Below are 13,814 nucleotides of genomic sequence, written 5' to 3'. Positions count from 1 at the left end.
TATCATTATGCACATTAATATCCAGATTTATTTGATGCAAATTAAATAGACATGCTGTCTGTTCAATAGAAAAGATACACAACCAGTGTTATCCTAGACATTTTGTTGACTTAGATTTCAGTGTTTCATCCTATAACCTGCTGACCGACCGATCAGTCTTGTTTACATTAGTGTCAAATTAAATATTATTCTGACTAAAAGTTTACCTTTAGTAAAGAACTATATTTGGAATTGCATACACACATTGCTTCAGTATATACTGTGCATACTGAGCACTAATTTATATGACAAACAGCATTATTTTACATATTTATTATTGCATACTTTGCGTACTGTTTCGTATCCAGTGTATAATGTGAAGTATTCAGTAAGTACACTGTAAAAATTATTTTAGAAATCTGTTTTTTGTTAGAAATACAAGTCAGCAGATAATATGCACTCCGTTCAACAACTCTATAAACTCAAAGAGCGAATGTAAAAAAACGTGAACCGCAAGCGAACGAAATCGCGACGCTCCCTAACGCGAGCCATCTGTCCGTGACGCCCCGCCCGCGTTACGCTTATGAACAGCAGACAGCAGGGCGCCTGGAAACAGGTTTGAACAGCTCACACAAACTCTGACACGACACAGCGCGACTCTTTATTCGCCTCAATCAGACGCTCGTGTTTGGTTTTCTTTACGCGTTTGATCCGCGGAGCAGCGTCCGGGGCGCCACTGCGCTCTCCTAAAAGTTTTTGGACACCGACTTGACAGGATACATCGACCGAGGGAGTTGGAGGGGAGAAGAGCGCTGGCTGGCGAGCTGGCTGTGAGGAGACAGACCGCAGAAGGAAAGTATGGCCGCGCGCGGTGCGTCCGCGCTCTTCCTGCTCGCCTTCGGAATACTGGAAGCGAGCGCGCAGTACGGCATGTCGGTTCCCGAGCACGGCTTCTGCCAGCCCATCACCATCCCTCTGTGCACGGACATCGCGTACAACGAGACCATAATGCCCAACCTCCTCGGCCACACGAACCAGGAGGACGCGGGGCTGGAGGTGCACCAGTTCTACCCGCTCGTTAAAGTGCAGTGCTCGCCGGATCTCAAGTTCTTCCTGTGCTCCATGTACGCGCCGGTGTGCACGGTGCTGGAGCAGGCGCTGCCCCCGTGCCGTTCGCTGTGCGAGCGCGCGCGCCAAGGCTGCGAGGCGCTCATGAATAAATTCGGCTTCCAGTGGCCGGAGAGTCTCGCGTGCGAGTCGTTCCCGGTTCACGGCGGAGAGCTGTGCGTGGGGCAGAACACGTCTGAGCGGAGCGCACCGGTGAACCCGACTCCAGATGTGACCCAAGCGACACCCGAGCATCACAGGAAAGGGCGTTTTAGATGCCCGGCTTCGCTGAGAGTCCCTCCGTATCTAAACTACCGCTTCCTTGGCGAGGAAAACTGCGGCGCACCGTGCGAACCCAAAAAACTCAACGGGGTGATGTACTTCAGCGAGGACGAGCAGAAGTTTGCGCGCATTTGGATTGGGATCTGGTCGGTTTTGTGCTGCGCTTCTACTTTATTCACCGTCCTGACTTATTTAGTGGACATGAAGCGCTTTAGTTACCCGGAAAGACCCATTATATTCCTTTCCGGGTGTTATACGATGGTGTCCATCGCACACATCGCCGGATTTCTGCTGGAGGACAAAGTGGTTTGCAATGAGCAGTTCGATAATGAGTTTAGGACAGTGGTGCAAGGCACCAAAAAGGAAGGTTGCACGATTCTGTTCATGATGTTGTACTTCTTCAGCATGGCCAGCTCTATCTGGTGGGTCATTCTCGCGCTCACTTGGTTCCTCGCTGCTGGGATGAAATGGGGTCACGAGGCCATTGAAGCGAATTCGCAGTATTTCCATTTAGCAGCGTGGGCAGTGCCAGCCATCAAGACCATCACCATCCTCGCCGTGGGTCAAGTGGATGGAGATGTGCTCAGTGGCGTCTGCTTCGTGGGCATCAACAGCGTGGACGCGCTGCGCGGGTTCGTCCTGGCGCCGCTCTTCGTCTATCTGTTCATCGGTACTTCGTTCCTCCTGGCGGGCTTCGTGTCTCTGTTCCGCATCAGGACCATTATGAAGCACGACGGCACCAAAACGGAGAAGCTGGAGAAGCTGATGGTGCGCATTGGCATCTTCAGCGTCCTCTACACGGTTCCGGCCACCATCGTGATCGCGTGCTACTTCTACGAACAGGCCTTTCGGGATCAGTGGGAACAGACGTGGAGCGCGCAATCGTGCAAGACGTACGCGGTGCCGTGCCCCGTGCACAACCCGCAGATGAACCCGGATTTCACTGTGTTCATGATCAAGTACCTGATGACCCTGATCGTGGGCATCACGTCTGGATTCTGGATATGGTCTGGAAAGACGCTTAACTCGTGGAGGAAGTTCTACACGAGACTGGCGAACAACAAACAAGGAGAAACAACAGTTTGATTTAACTGCTTTTTTATTTTTTACATTTTCTGATGAAAAAACAACAACAACAGCAACTGCTTAAACATATGCCTTTCGCGTTGTACATAAAAATTGTGTTTTTTTTGTAAGTATATATTTGTATTTAAATCTCACTTGGATTTCTTGGATGTTCTTTTTTTTTTTTTTAAATCAAGACACTTTTGTTGGACAAACCGTATCGTTTTGGAGATTATTTATGCCTTTTTCTCTTGGATTATTCTGGGTTGGGATCTGTTTTTTAAGCCTGTATATAAAACTGTTGTCTTTTTATCGACATCAGTATTTCCACGGGCAACTATTAGAACTTTTACAAGCAAATAATGCAGAAGTAATGATAATGTGTGTGAATTGTGCACCCAGCACTTCATGGGAAGAATTGAGCTTTAAATTAAAGCTTTGGGATTGAGCTCAGATGAGTTATAGGACTGGAAAGTTTTATGGAGCTAGAACAAAAACAGTGAGTACTCATGGCTGATATGTGCTTAACCCAGTATAAAGCGGTTTGCTGGTTTCCTGGCCTGGGCTTGGACAGCAGCTGTCTCAGGCTGTTTTAAGATGTACAGTTAAGTGCCTTTTTCAGTTCAGAGCAGCATTGGGGTCAGGCCTGCACTTGTATTTAACTCAAAGAAATGTATAAATGTTTTTCTTCAGGCTGTAATGAACTTTAGTGATGTTTCTGAAGGGTTTGTGTTCTCCATTGGCTCTTTTGCACAGAAGTACCTCTAAACATACAGCTAGAACAGGGTGGACGGTGTTTTCAAGGCACTTCCCAAATAGTTTAATGTCTGTGTTGGTATCATAACTAATCCATAATGTGAAAATTGGGATGCATATGTGTAGCGATAAACCGATATATCGGCCGTTATTTGGTCCTTATGAGATGATCAGCTGTGATAATCATGAACACTCATCATGTGTATCATTTTTAGAAATATATCATCAGATCCCTTGATCAATAATGCAATTTGTTTTCAAACAATTGTATTAATTTTTAAGTAATATCGGTTTTATATCAGTCTGCGCTCTGGTTATCAGTATCAACATCATCATGTGTATAATTTTTAGAAATATATCATGAGATCCTTTGATCAATAATGCAGTTTGTTTTCAAATAATTGTATTAATTTTTAAGTAATATCGGTTTGTATATCAGTCTGCGTTTTGGTTATCAGTATCAACATCAGCTTTTAAAAACCCCACATCACTCAAATAGTTTAATGCCCATGTAACTAATCCATGAATATGATGTGAAAATTGGGATGTATAATTTTGTGCAGCAGTAAACCGATATATCGGCCGATATTTGGTCCTTTTTAGATGATCAGCGATCATCAAGAATGCTCGTCCTGTGTATCATTTCCAAAATCTACCAGCAGGCCTTCTGATCAACATGCAATTTGCTTTCTGATCACTTAATTGATTTTTAAGTAATATCGGTTGTATATCAGTCTACGCTCTGGTTATCAGTATCAACATCAGCTATTAAAAACCCCTAGTCTCTCATATTGTTTAATGGCTGTACTAGTATGATAACTAATCCATGAACATGATGTGAAAATTGGGATGTGGACTTTTGTGTTGCGGTAAACCGATATATCGGCCGATATTTTGCCTTTTTGAGATGATCAGTAGGGATAAACATGTCAACTTGTCTTGTGTATAATTTCCAAAATCTACCAGCAGGTCTGTTAATGGATAATGCAATTTGTTTTCAGATATTTTTAACAGATTTTTTTGTTGTATTGGTAACATATTTGTGTGTGCTGTAGTTATCTGTATTAACATAATCGGTTAAAACCCCCACATTGCTCAAGCACTACGTAAGAGTAATTCACATCATCCTGTTCATAATTCTTCAAAGTTTGTTGTCATTATGTGCTTTTTTTAAATGCCCTTTACTGAACATCTAAAAATGTTGATTCTTGATCATTTATGGCTGTTATATCATGCAAATGAATGTTTTTGTTTTCGCAAAGGAATCTCTGTTAAAGGTGATTACAGAAAGCACTGGTAGATAGAGGCTTGCTCTGAAACTCTCATGAGATGTGTTTGCATGGATCTGAGATGTATTTAATCACACTAGCATTGTATTACAGTTTTCTACACCTGTGATATTTTCTTCTTTTTCATACTTCTGCTTCTGATTCTATAAAAAAACTTTATATTTATAGACAATAGTTTATATATTATTCACTTCAAGAATAAACTTCACATTTGTACAAAATGTTCTTTTTTTAATGGCAAGTGAGTTTGTTTTGGATTGTTTGTTTATTTTTTTTAATTGAATAGTTTTTAAATCATTTATTTTCTTAATGGTATCATGAAGTAGCAATGTTTTAATGCATTTATTAAAAGAATAGTTCACCCAAAAATTACAATTAGCTGAAAATTTCTTCAACCTCAGGTCATCCAAAATATAGATGAGTTTTTTTTTCATCAGATTAGGACAAATGTAGCATTGCATCACTTGCTAGTTAATTCATAAATGCTCTATTGTTAATTGTTAGCTCATTATTATTCATAATGCATTGATTAAGCAAAACCTTTAAATGCAAACTTAAATGTAAAATATTAATATATTGTCAAGTGTTTGATTATGGAATTCAGGGCATCTGGCTGCAGGTTATTTGTGTTCTTCAAACAGACCTTAAATGCTGATTGTCCTCTGAAGTGTTGAGCTGAACAGGTCCGGTCCTGCTCTCTGGCTGTTCAGAGACTCTCCGGAGTAAATACTGTCACTTCTGACATCATTCTTACAGACAGTTCATTGAGTAGACTGTGATACGGCTGTCATCATCACACTGTATCAAAGCCAAATGCTGCTATTAATGTGTTACTGCCTGAAAACCTTCCCCTCAACCAAAGCTTTAAAATCTCACTTGCTCATTCATAAATGACATACCAGGTCTGAGATCATTGATTCTTACATAAATGCAGCATCACAAATGAGATTAGAGGGGAAGATTACAGTCTCAAAGCATCATAAATATGCTTTTTTTTGTAGTTGTAGTCACTATAAAATGTTGTTTTATGCTGAAGGGGGTGGCTTGAAAATTCTTCTTTTGTTTGGCTTGGAACGACACATGGGTTTTTTGTAGGCCGGTCATTTTTGAGTGTAAAAAGATTGGGAAAAAGCTCCAAAAATACAAACATGATCAACTTTTTGAGAGGGAAGATGTTCTACCCTGTGCGAATAATGTCTAAAATAGAGTTTTAGTCCAATATGATGAGATTAACCAGCATTTTAAGCAAAAGAAAATCATATCCTGATTAAAATTACTGTAAAGCATGAGCATCTATATGGCTCTAATTATTTGGATTAATTCCATGTTAATGGAAAACCTTGAAATTTCAATGCATTTTAAAACTGATTTCCAGTGATAAAAATAAGGGTAAGTACATTTTCAGCCAATTTTCATCTTTGAGTGAATTGTTGCTTTTCCATCTTGATTTATGTTTATTTAAAAATGCATGAGTGAATTCAAACCTGAAAACCTGGAAATTTCGATACAACGCTCGTGTCACGTGCTCAGAATAGCATACTATTTGAACTATTTCTGTTATGCATACTGTGCATAGTATGCAAATTGTCTGTTTGCATGAAATACACTGGTGACTTATACTGTATCGAACAATGCAATGCACTCGATTTGACCTTGAGTTCATTGCAGTTTTATTTTAGTATTATTGTTATGCCATTAGTTTTTATTAATATTTTGTATTAGCTTTTATTCTTGTATTTTATAAAGTTTTTTTGTAATTTTTTAATTTAATTTTTATTATATTTATTTTAGCATTTATTCTATTAAATAGTTGTATTATCATTTAGTACATCAAGTTAAATTCAATAAAAATGTTGCTAAAATATAACTGAAATATTTTATTTATTTATTTTTGTTTATTTTATGTTAGTTTATTTTATTTCAAGTAAAGGTTTTAGTTTTAGTTAACTAGAATAAACTTGATGCATTGCTTTTAAATTTAAATTAAAAATGTAAAATATTTATGTTACATTTGATTTGAATTTTGATAAAAAAAAATGTTCATCCATTTGTATTACACAGTTTTAAAATAAATAAACTAAGAAACTTAATGTGATGCATATTCGTCAGTCATACAGAAATTAAACAGGTCTGGTTTTTGCACTCCAAAGGAAAAAAAAAGTGCATTTATTCAAATTAAATCTGTTAATTACAAAAACAGTTTGAAGTCTAAAAAGTATAAAGATGGTTAAATTATGGCTAACAATATTCAAAATGTATGGGATTAAGAAAAATGTATGTATGACAAATATATAAACTTGGTTATTGTGTATTTAAAACACATTCAGTGTATTAGTATTATTACAGAAATCTGACCGGTTTAATTTATGTGTGACTGACAAATATGCATTGCAATTAATATATACGTTTTTTAAATGCAAAAATGCATGGAAATTTTATATGCAATTAAAATATTTAGTTATTATTTTTTTTTATTATTTTTTTACAACTTTTTTTTCAAGCATCTTCTTGACTTATATGTTCAGCAGTAAGTTTTCCCATGCTTTTATTACTTTTATTACTTTTGTTTTTTGCAGATAATCTTGGCGTGTTTGCTGAGATGCATTATATGTTGATGCTTCTCCACAAGCTCATGTAAACAGCAGGACTGAAGTCTGTTATAAACAGAAGAACCTTTTCGGAAAACTCTCCATCTCATGGAAAATAAAAACCACAAAGATATCTAATTACAGCCCGTTAACTCCGGACATTTCTCTTCTGACGTGTAGTTTCTGACTCAAACAAGAAAGAAATAAGTCTTATAGGGATATAAAGGATAAGTACGAGTTCCTTTCTGATTCAGAGTTGAAATATTTTTGGGGAAATCTGAATGGAGATCAGGTATAATTATCTGATTAGTGCATGAAATAGTTTGCCAGAACACTTCATCAACTGTTTTCTGTGATATATCTGACCCAGATGTCCTTAAGAAATGCTCTTGTGCCCTGTAATCATCTCATAACCAAAGAAAACACAGATAGATTGGGAAAAGTGTTTTAAACCAACATTATTAATGTTAACTAAAACTAAATCCATTAAAAAATATACTTGTTACTTGACATAAACTAACTGAAATAACATAAATAAAAATAAATGCAAAAATCGTTCAGCTAGTTGCTAAGACTCTCCTTTTTATTTACTTTAACTTAACTAAAAGAAATATACAAATTAATAAAAACTATGCAATAGTAAATAGTGCAGAAACAGCTTTCACTCAGAAATTGCGAGTAAATTGCAACATTTAACAAAAAACAGAAATGAAGTAAAAAAAATTCAGATTTTATTTTCTTGTAAAATAATAATCATATTTTGTCTTATATACAACTTAAAAAAAATATCTAAAAACAGAGTTACTAAAACTTTAAATAAAATTAACAAAATAAAAACAAATTCAAAATATGAATAAAAACTATAGTAATATCTCAATTAATCTGCACTGAAAATAAGTAGATGTTGGAAAAAAATTCAAAAATAGAAAAACTAAAATAGTTTTTAAATGTTGTAAAATCTACTCCAGAAATCTTTTGTTTAATTTACAATCATTACAGTGTACAAACATAGAAAAAAGATAAAATGACAAAAAATGAATTTTTTAAAGTTTATTGGAACAATTAAAAATAAATATATTAAAAAAAAAATGTGTGCAATTGATCAAATGTATAATATAAAACACAAATAACTTACCAGTTGATAAAGTTGTAGAATAAGTTATTTAAAGAATGTAATGTTATTATGAAAAATCAAGGTTTTTTTCATAACAGTTATAACTATTAGTATCTTGGTAGTATCTTGTTTATTTTTGCAGATGTATGATGATAATTTTCAAAAATGAATGAATAAATAAATAAACATACCAATAGAACTATCCAGTTTTTAATTTTATTTTAAAAATAATGAAAACATATTATGTAAAATTGTCATTAAAATATAAATGATTTTGGTTAGTTTTTCATTGCACATTTATTTTTCATAAATATTTTGAAGTATATAATAAAATCTTTGCAATATAAAAGATGCACGCGGTTAATGTTCCTTGAACCACCCAATTTAAACTAAATAAATACATTATAAACAAATCATGCTAATTAAATAAAGTGTATCACACATACACTTTTCATACATATTAAAAATATTGTTCAATTTTTGTAATTGAAAAAAAATGTAGATGATAATGTTCCTTGAATAAAAAACATAAAATATCAATAAATGAATAAGTATCAAACCAACATAATTACCAGATTTTGTTAATTCACTTAAAATATAGAGCTAATATAATTTTTTATTTTAATCTTAAAAAAATTATAAAACAATAAATGAATGAATGAAATTAAAATTAAAAAATTAAATAAAAAATATAATTTTAAATTAATTAATAATTTTTTTTAAAAATAAAAATGTCATTTATTTTGGTTACCACTTTAAGAATATAAGTTTAATTCGAGTGCAGTGCATTGTGGGAAGCAGTATTGTGTAGCACTGCTCTGTTGTATTTTATACACACTCAGAAAATGTAAATATTGTGCACAATATGCACGATGTAGACTGCGGAATAAGTCCAAGTATGCTGTTTTAAAAACAGCCTGTGTTTTAAGGAAGTATGCAGGTCGTGTGTGTGTGTGTGTGTGTTTGTTTTTATTTTTATACATTGTTTAATCTAAACTGAAATGTAATTTTAGTTTAATTTTGTATGTTTAGAAGAGGAGCGTGACACGCAGGACTCGACTTCAATAGTGGCACTAATGCAAAACCCAGAGGTCGAGTATAAGAAAATAACATGCATCTCCTGCAAAGTCACCGAAGGCTACGGCTCATGAGAAGCACGCTGGGAAAGATGCTTTACACCATTTATTCCCAATCAGTCTTACTAACCAAAGCAGAGGCTGGTGCTCGAGGTAAAGGCGAACATTTGGATGAGACGATGGAGGGTTCATGAGGGTTTACTGTGGTTAGAACTAATGGATCAAACTCACCGAATTAACACCGACAAGTGTGTCAGGCTTTACACGAACAGAACTGCAAACCGGCGAACTGCACTCAAACACATGATGCATTCTCAAATCAAAAGGGAAAATAAATTTTAAAATAAAAAGTATATATATATTAAAAATAAAAGACAATTTTGTGCCTTTAAGATTATTATTTTTTGTGCATTCTTACAGTATTTTCATCACAAGTAAACACATTTATTTATTTATTTACATTTATTTATTTAATCATAAATATGTAATTAAGCAATATTATTAATTCTGAAATGAATGCCAAAATCTGTATACATTATTTATTTGTGCAGTATGAATTAATGTTTACAACTATTTTCTATTTAAACCTGTATGGTGTTCAGATCCTTAAAAGACATTTTTAATCATTCAGAGTGTGACCTTTGACCCTGTGTGAAAAGATAATTATCCATTTATTGATTGTTTACTTGAGTAGAAATTAAACTAAATATACTTTTTAGATACAAAATATATTGAGTAATTAATAAAGTCATTGTGTTTATTAATTGACATAGTATTTATTAAATAATACAATTAAAATATGAAATTTTAGTTGTGAAATTTTTTTTTTTTAAATAAAGCTGTAATCAAATTAAATATTAAACAAACACTTGATTATAAATATTGCTTTGGCAAGTTGAAGCACTAAAATTACTAAAACTGAAATAAAAAACCAAAAGCTAAATTATATATATATATATATATATATATATATATATATATATATATATATATATATATATATATATATATATATATATATATATATATATATATAATAAAAAGCACATAAAATTAAAACAGATAATATATAAATATATGGTAATTGAAAATATTAATAAATACTATAAAAGTATATACATAATGTTAAAAACAACACTTTATATCTAGCTGAATATTTAATATTTATTATTATTGTCTGTTTCAGATGTAAGATGTGACGTCCCCAAACAGGTTGATTATTACTGAATTATTACTGAAATATGAGCCTGGTGAGACGGGACACTTTTTCACTGGAGGAAGTGTTATTCTGGATTATAGACTCTATGTGTTTGAGTTAAAATCATCTTAATGCTGGATGTGTTTCAGGTTTTGTCTTCTCCAGATGTTCACTGATGGACTGGAGTGCTGTGGATTATTGGGATGTTTTTATCAGACTCTCATTCTGACGGCACCCATTCACTGCTCTGCCAGCATTTCCTCTGAAGAGTAACCCGATCAAACAAGCGTTGGTTTGTGTTAGTGGATCTCGTATGAGCGGCTGCTGATGGGATCGTGTGTTCATGAGTTCTGACACAAAGACAGGAAACGATTAATGAGCCACAGGAAGTCTCCTGATGTGTTTGCACTAGGCTTGTGTGCTCTATTGGCTCTGACAAACAGATCTACAGCTGAGGTGTCCAACTGATTAAGTTCTTATCAGTCTGGTAATGACTTTCTGCTCCAAACATCTGCTACTGGGAACCTCATAATGCATAACAATTCTCTACTGTTTTCACATGCTAACAATTATTTGAGAAAGGATAGATAGATAGATAGATAGATAGATAGATAGATAGATAGATAGATAGATAGATGGATGGATGGATGGATGGATGGATGGATTGATGGATGGATGATAGATGGATGGATTGATGGATGGATGGATGGATGGATGATAGATGGATGGATTGATGGATGGATGATGGATGGATGGATTGATGGATGGATCATAGATGGATGGATGGATGGATGATAGATGGATGGATTGATGGATGGATGGATGGATGGATGATAGATGGATTGATGGATGGATGGATGATAGATGGATTGATGGATGGATGGATGGATGGATGGATGGATGGATGGATTGATGGATGAATTGATGGATGGATGGATGGATGATTGATGGATGGATGGATGATAGATTGATGGATGGATGGATGGATGGATGGATGGATGGATGGATGATAGATTGATGGATGGATGGATGGATGGATTGATGGATGGATGGATGGATGATAGATTGTTGGATTGATGGATGGATGGATTGATGGATGGATCATAGATGGATGGATGGATGGATGGATGGATGGATGATTGATGGATGGATGGATGATAGATTGATGGATGGATGGATGGATGGATGATAGATTGATGGATGGATGGATGGATGGATGGATGGATTGATGGATGGATGGATGGATGATAGATTGATGGATGGATGGCTGGATGGATTGATGGATGGATGGATGGATGATAGATTGATGGATTGATGGATGGATGGATGGATGATAGATGGATGGATGATGGATGGATGGATTGATGGATGGATCATAGATGGATGGATGATGGATGGATGGATGGATGGATGGATGGATGGATGATAGATTGATGGATGGATGGATGGATTGATGGATGGATCATAGATGGATGGATGATGGATGGATGGATGGATGATAGATTGATGGATGGATGGATGGATGGATGGATGGATGATAGATTGATGGATGGATGGATGATGGATGGATGATAGATTGATGGATGGATGGATGGATGGATGATAGATTGATGGATGGATGGATGATGGATGGATGGATGGATGGATGATAGATTGATGGATGGATGGATGATAGATTGATGGATGGATGGATGGATTGATGGATGGATCATAGATGGATGGATGATGGATGGATGGATGGATGATAGATTGATGGATGGATGGATGGATGATATTTGTGTGATTCACGTATAATTTGTTGCTGCTGTAAACACCCTTCTGAAACCTTTATTTTTAAAAGCGTATCAAGCACAAATTGATCAACACAAGCACAGCAGGTCATGTGATCTGTGACTAGTCAACACAGGCCTGCAGCATCAGCTAGGTGTAGAACCAATCAGGAGCCGCTTCGCCACGGTCTCAGGTGAAGGATGAGCACCGCTGGGGAATGTGGCTCGTGAAGGCGTTCTGTCGTTAAATGAATGAATCATCATTGAAAGTTCAGAGTGAACCTAGAAGGGTCCTGAAGTGCACTCTTGGGGTTCACAGCCGAGTCACAGGAGTCTGTCACATAATGAAGTTCATCAACAGAGTTCTGCTCTCACTCAGTCTGTGTGTTTTCTCCTGTCATCGCAATAAAAACACAAATAAATTTGGCTGATATTAAATTCAAGATGGATGCAGTGTTATCTTTAACAGTATAACTAATATACTATTTTAGTTTTTATTAATATTTTGAATTAGATTTTAGATCTACAGCTGATGTGTCCGTTTATAGAACGATATATATATATATATATATAGCTCTAATTTAATCTAGTCTAATTCAGTTAAAAAATGTTACAAGTATGTTTTTTTATACTTTTACTTTTAGTTAACGATAATAACTCTTGTTGTATATGTTGTCAATATGGTAATTTAGTAAACATGTTTTGTGTGTCTGTGGTTGATTCCTTCGCCTGTTTAATTTACAGTATTCTCTCTGTATTTACAGTAAACACAAAGGTTTGGGATGAACTGCTCGTATTCTTCCTCCTCAGACAGTAAGATTTCATCATGTATTGTTTCTCAATCGTCTCGTGGTGTTGCATCAGTCACACAGGGAGATGTTCACATCAGAAAACATCTGAAAACCCTTCTGTTTCACAGCATTGTGATTAGTGTCTTAATAACGATTGTTTTGTTAAAAACAGCAGAAGTTATGCATGATGCTAACTCCAGTACTGTTAATTCAGCATTAAACTAAATAATTATTTTGCATTTAACAAACAAAACAAAAGACTTCAAGTGTGCATTACGACTATTATTACTATATATTGTTAGTATCAATTTTTTTGTAAATTGTAATCATTTTTATTTGTTTGTTTGTTTTAGCCAGAAAGCTCAAATTTTTATTGTTGTTTTTTTTTACCCAATTTTTCTCTAAGTCAATCATTTCATCAAGCTGAAGTGTGAATGACTGAAATGAATCAGACTTGTGTCTATGCTGAAGTTTCTGAAGTGTTGTTACCTTTAGTTTCTCTGATAGTTACCTCTTTAATTTGAACAGCAGCTAAACTGCTTTAAATGATGACTCCGGGTTAAAAATAGCTCCCCCAACACTGCAAACACACATATACACTGATGAAAGCGTGCCAAATCCTAAAATAATCCGGTGGAAAGTCTGTTTCTACAATCAGGCAATCCTCTGCAGTTTTGTGAGAACAAAGTAGCGCTTGGATTCGGAAAATGCAACCAAGACCGATGTGCACTGAAGTCTCTTAAAGGAACAGTTCATACAAAAGTGAATTTTGTTGTTTCAAAAGCCTTCAATATTTCGTT

General features: G+C 35.1%; 1 protein-coding gene across 1 annotated transcript; it reads left to right on the top strand.

Moving 5' to 3' along the window:
- The first annotated feature begins 571 nt into the window (after positions 1-571).
- Positions 572-4,358, top strand: LOC113059399 (frizzled-1-like). Its single transcript, XM_026227867.1, has one exon. The coding sequence runs from the start codon at positions 838-840 to the stop codon at positions 2,452-2,454; it is 1,617 nt and encodes a 538-aa protein (XP_026083652.1). The 5' UTR covers positions 572-837; the 3' UTR covers positions 2,455-4,358.
- Positions 4,359-13,814: the final 9,456 nt, after the last annotated feature.

Source organism: Carassius auratus, chromosome 41 (genome assembly GCF_003368295.1).
Source record: "Carassius auratus strain Wakin chromosome 41, ASM336829v1, whole genome shotgun sequence".
Lineage (NCBI taxonomy): Eukaryota > Metazoa > Chordata > Actinopteri > Cypriniformes > Cyprinidae > Carassius > Carassius auratus.
Note: the sequence above shows the minus strand (reverse complement) of the source record. Positions and strands in the feature narration are given on the sequence as shown.

Bases quoted from the DNA above. Each gene is read 5' to 3' on its own strand.
- LOC113059399 (XM_026227867.1), top strand. From the start codon at position 838: ATGGCCGCGCGCGGTGCGTCCGCGCTCTTCCTGCTCGCCTTCGGAATA.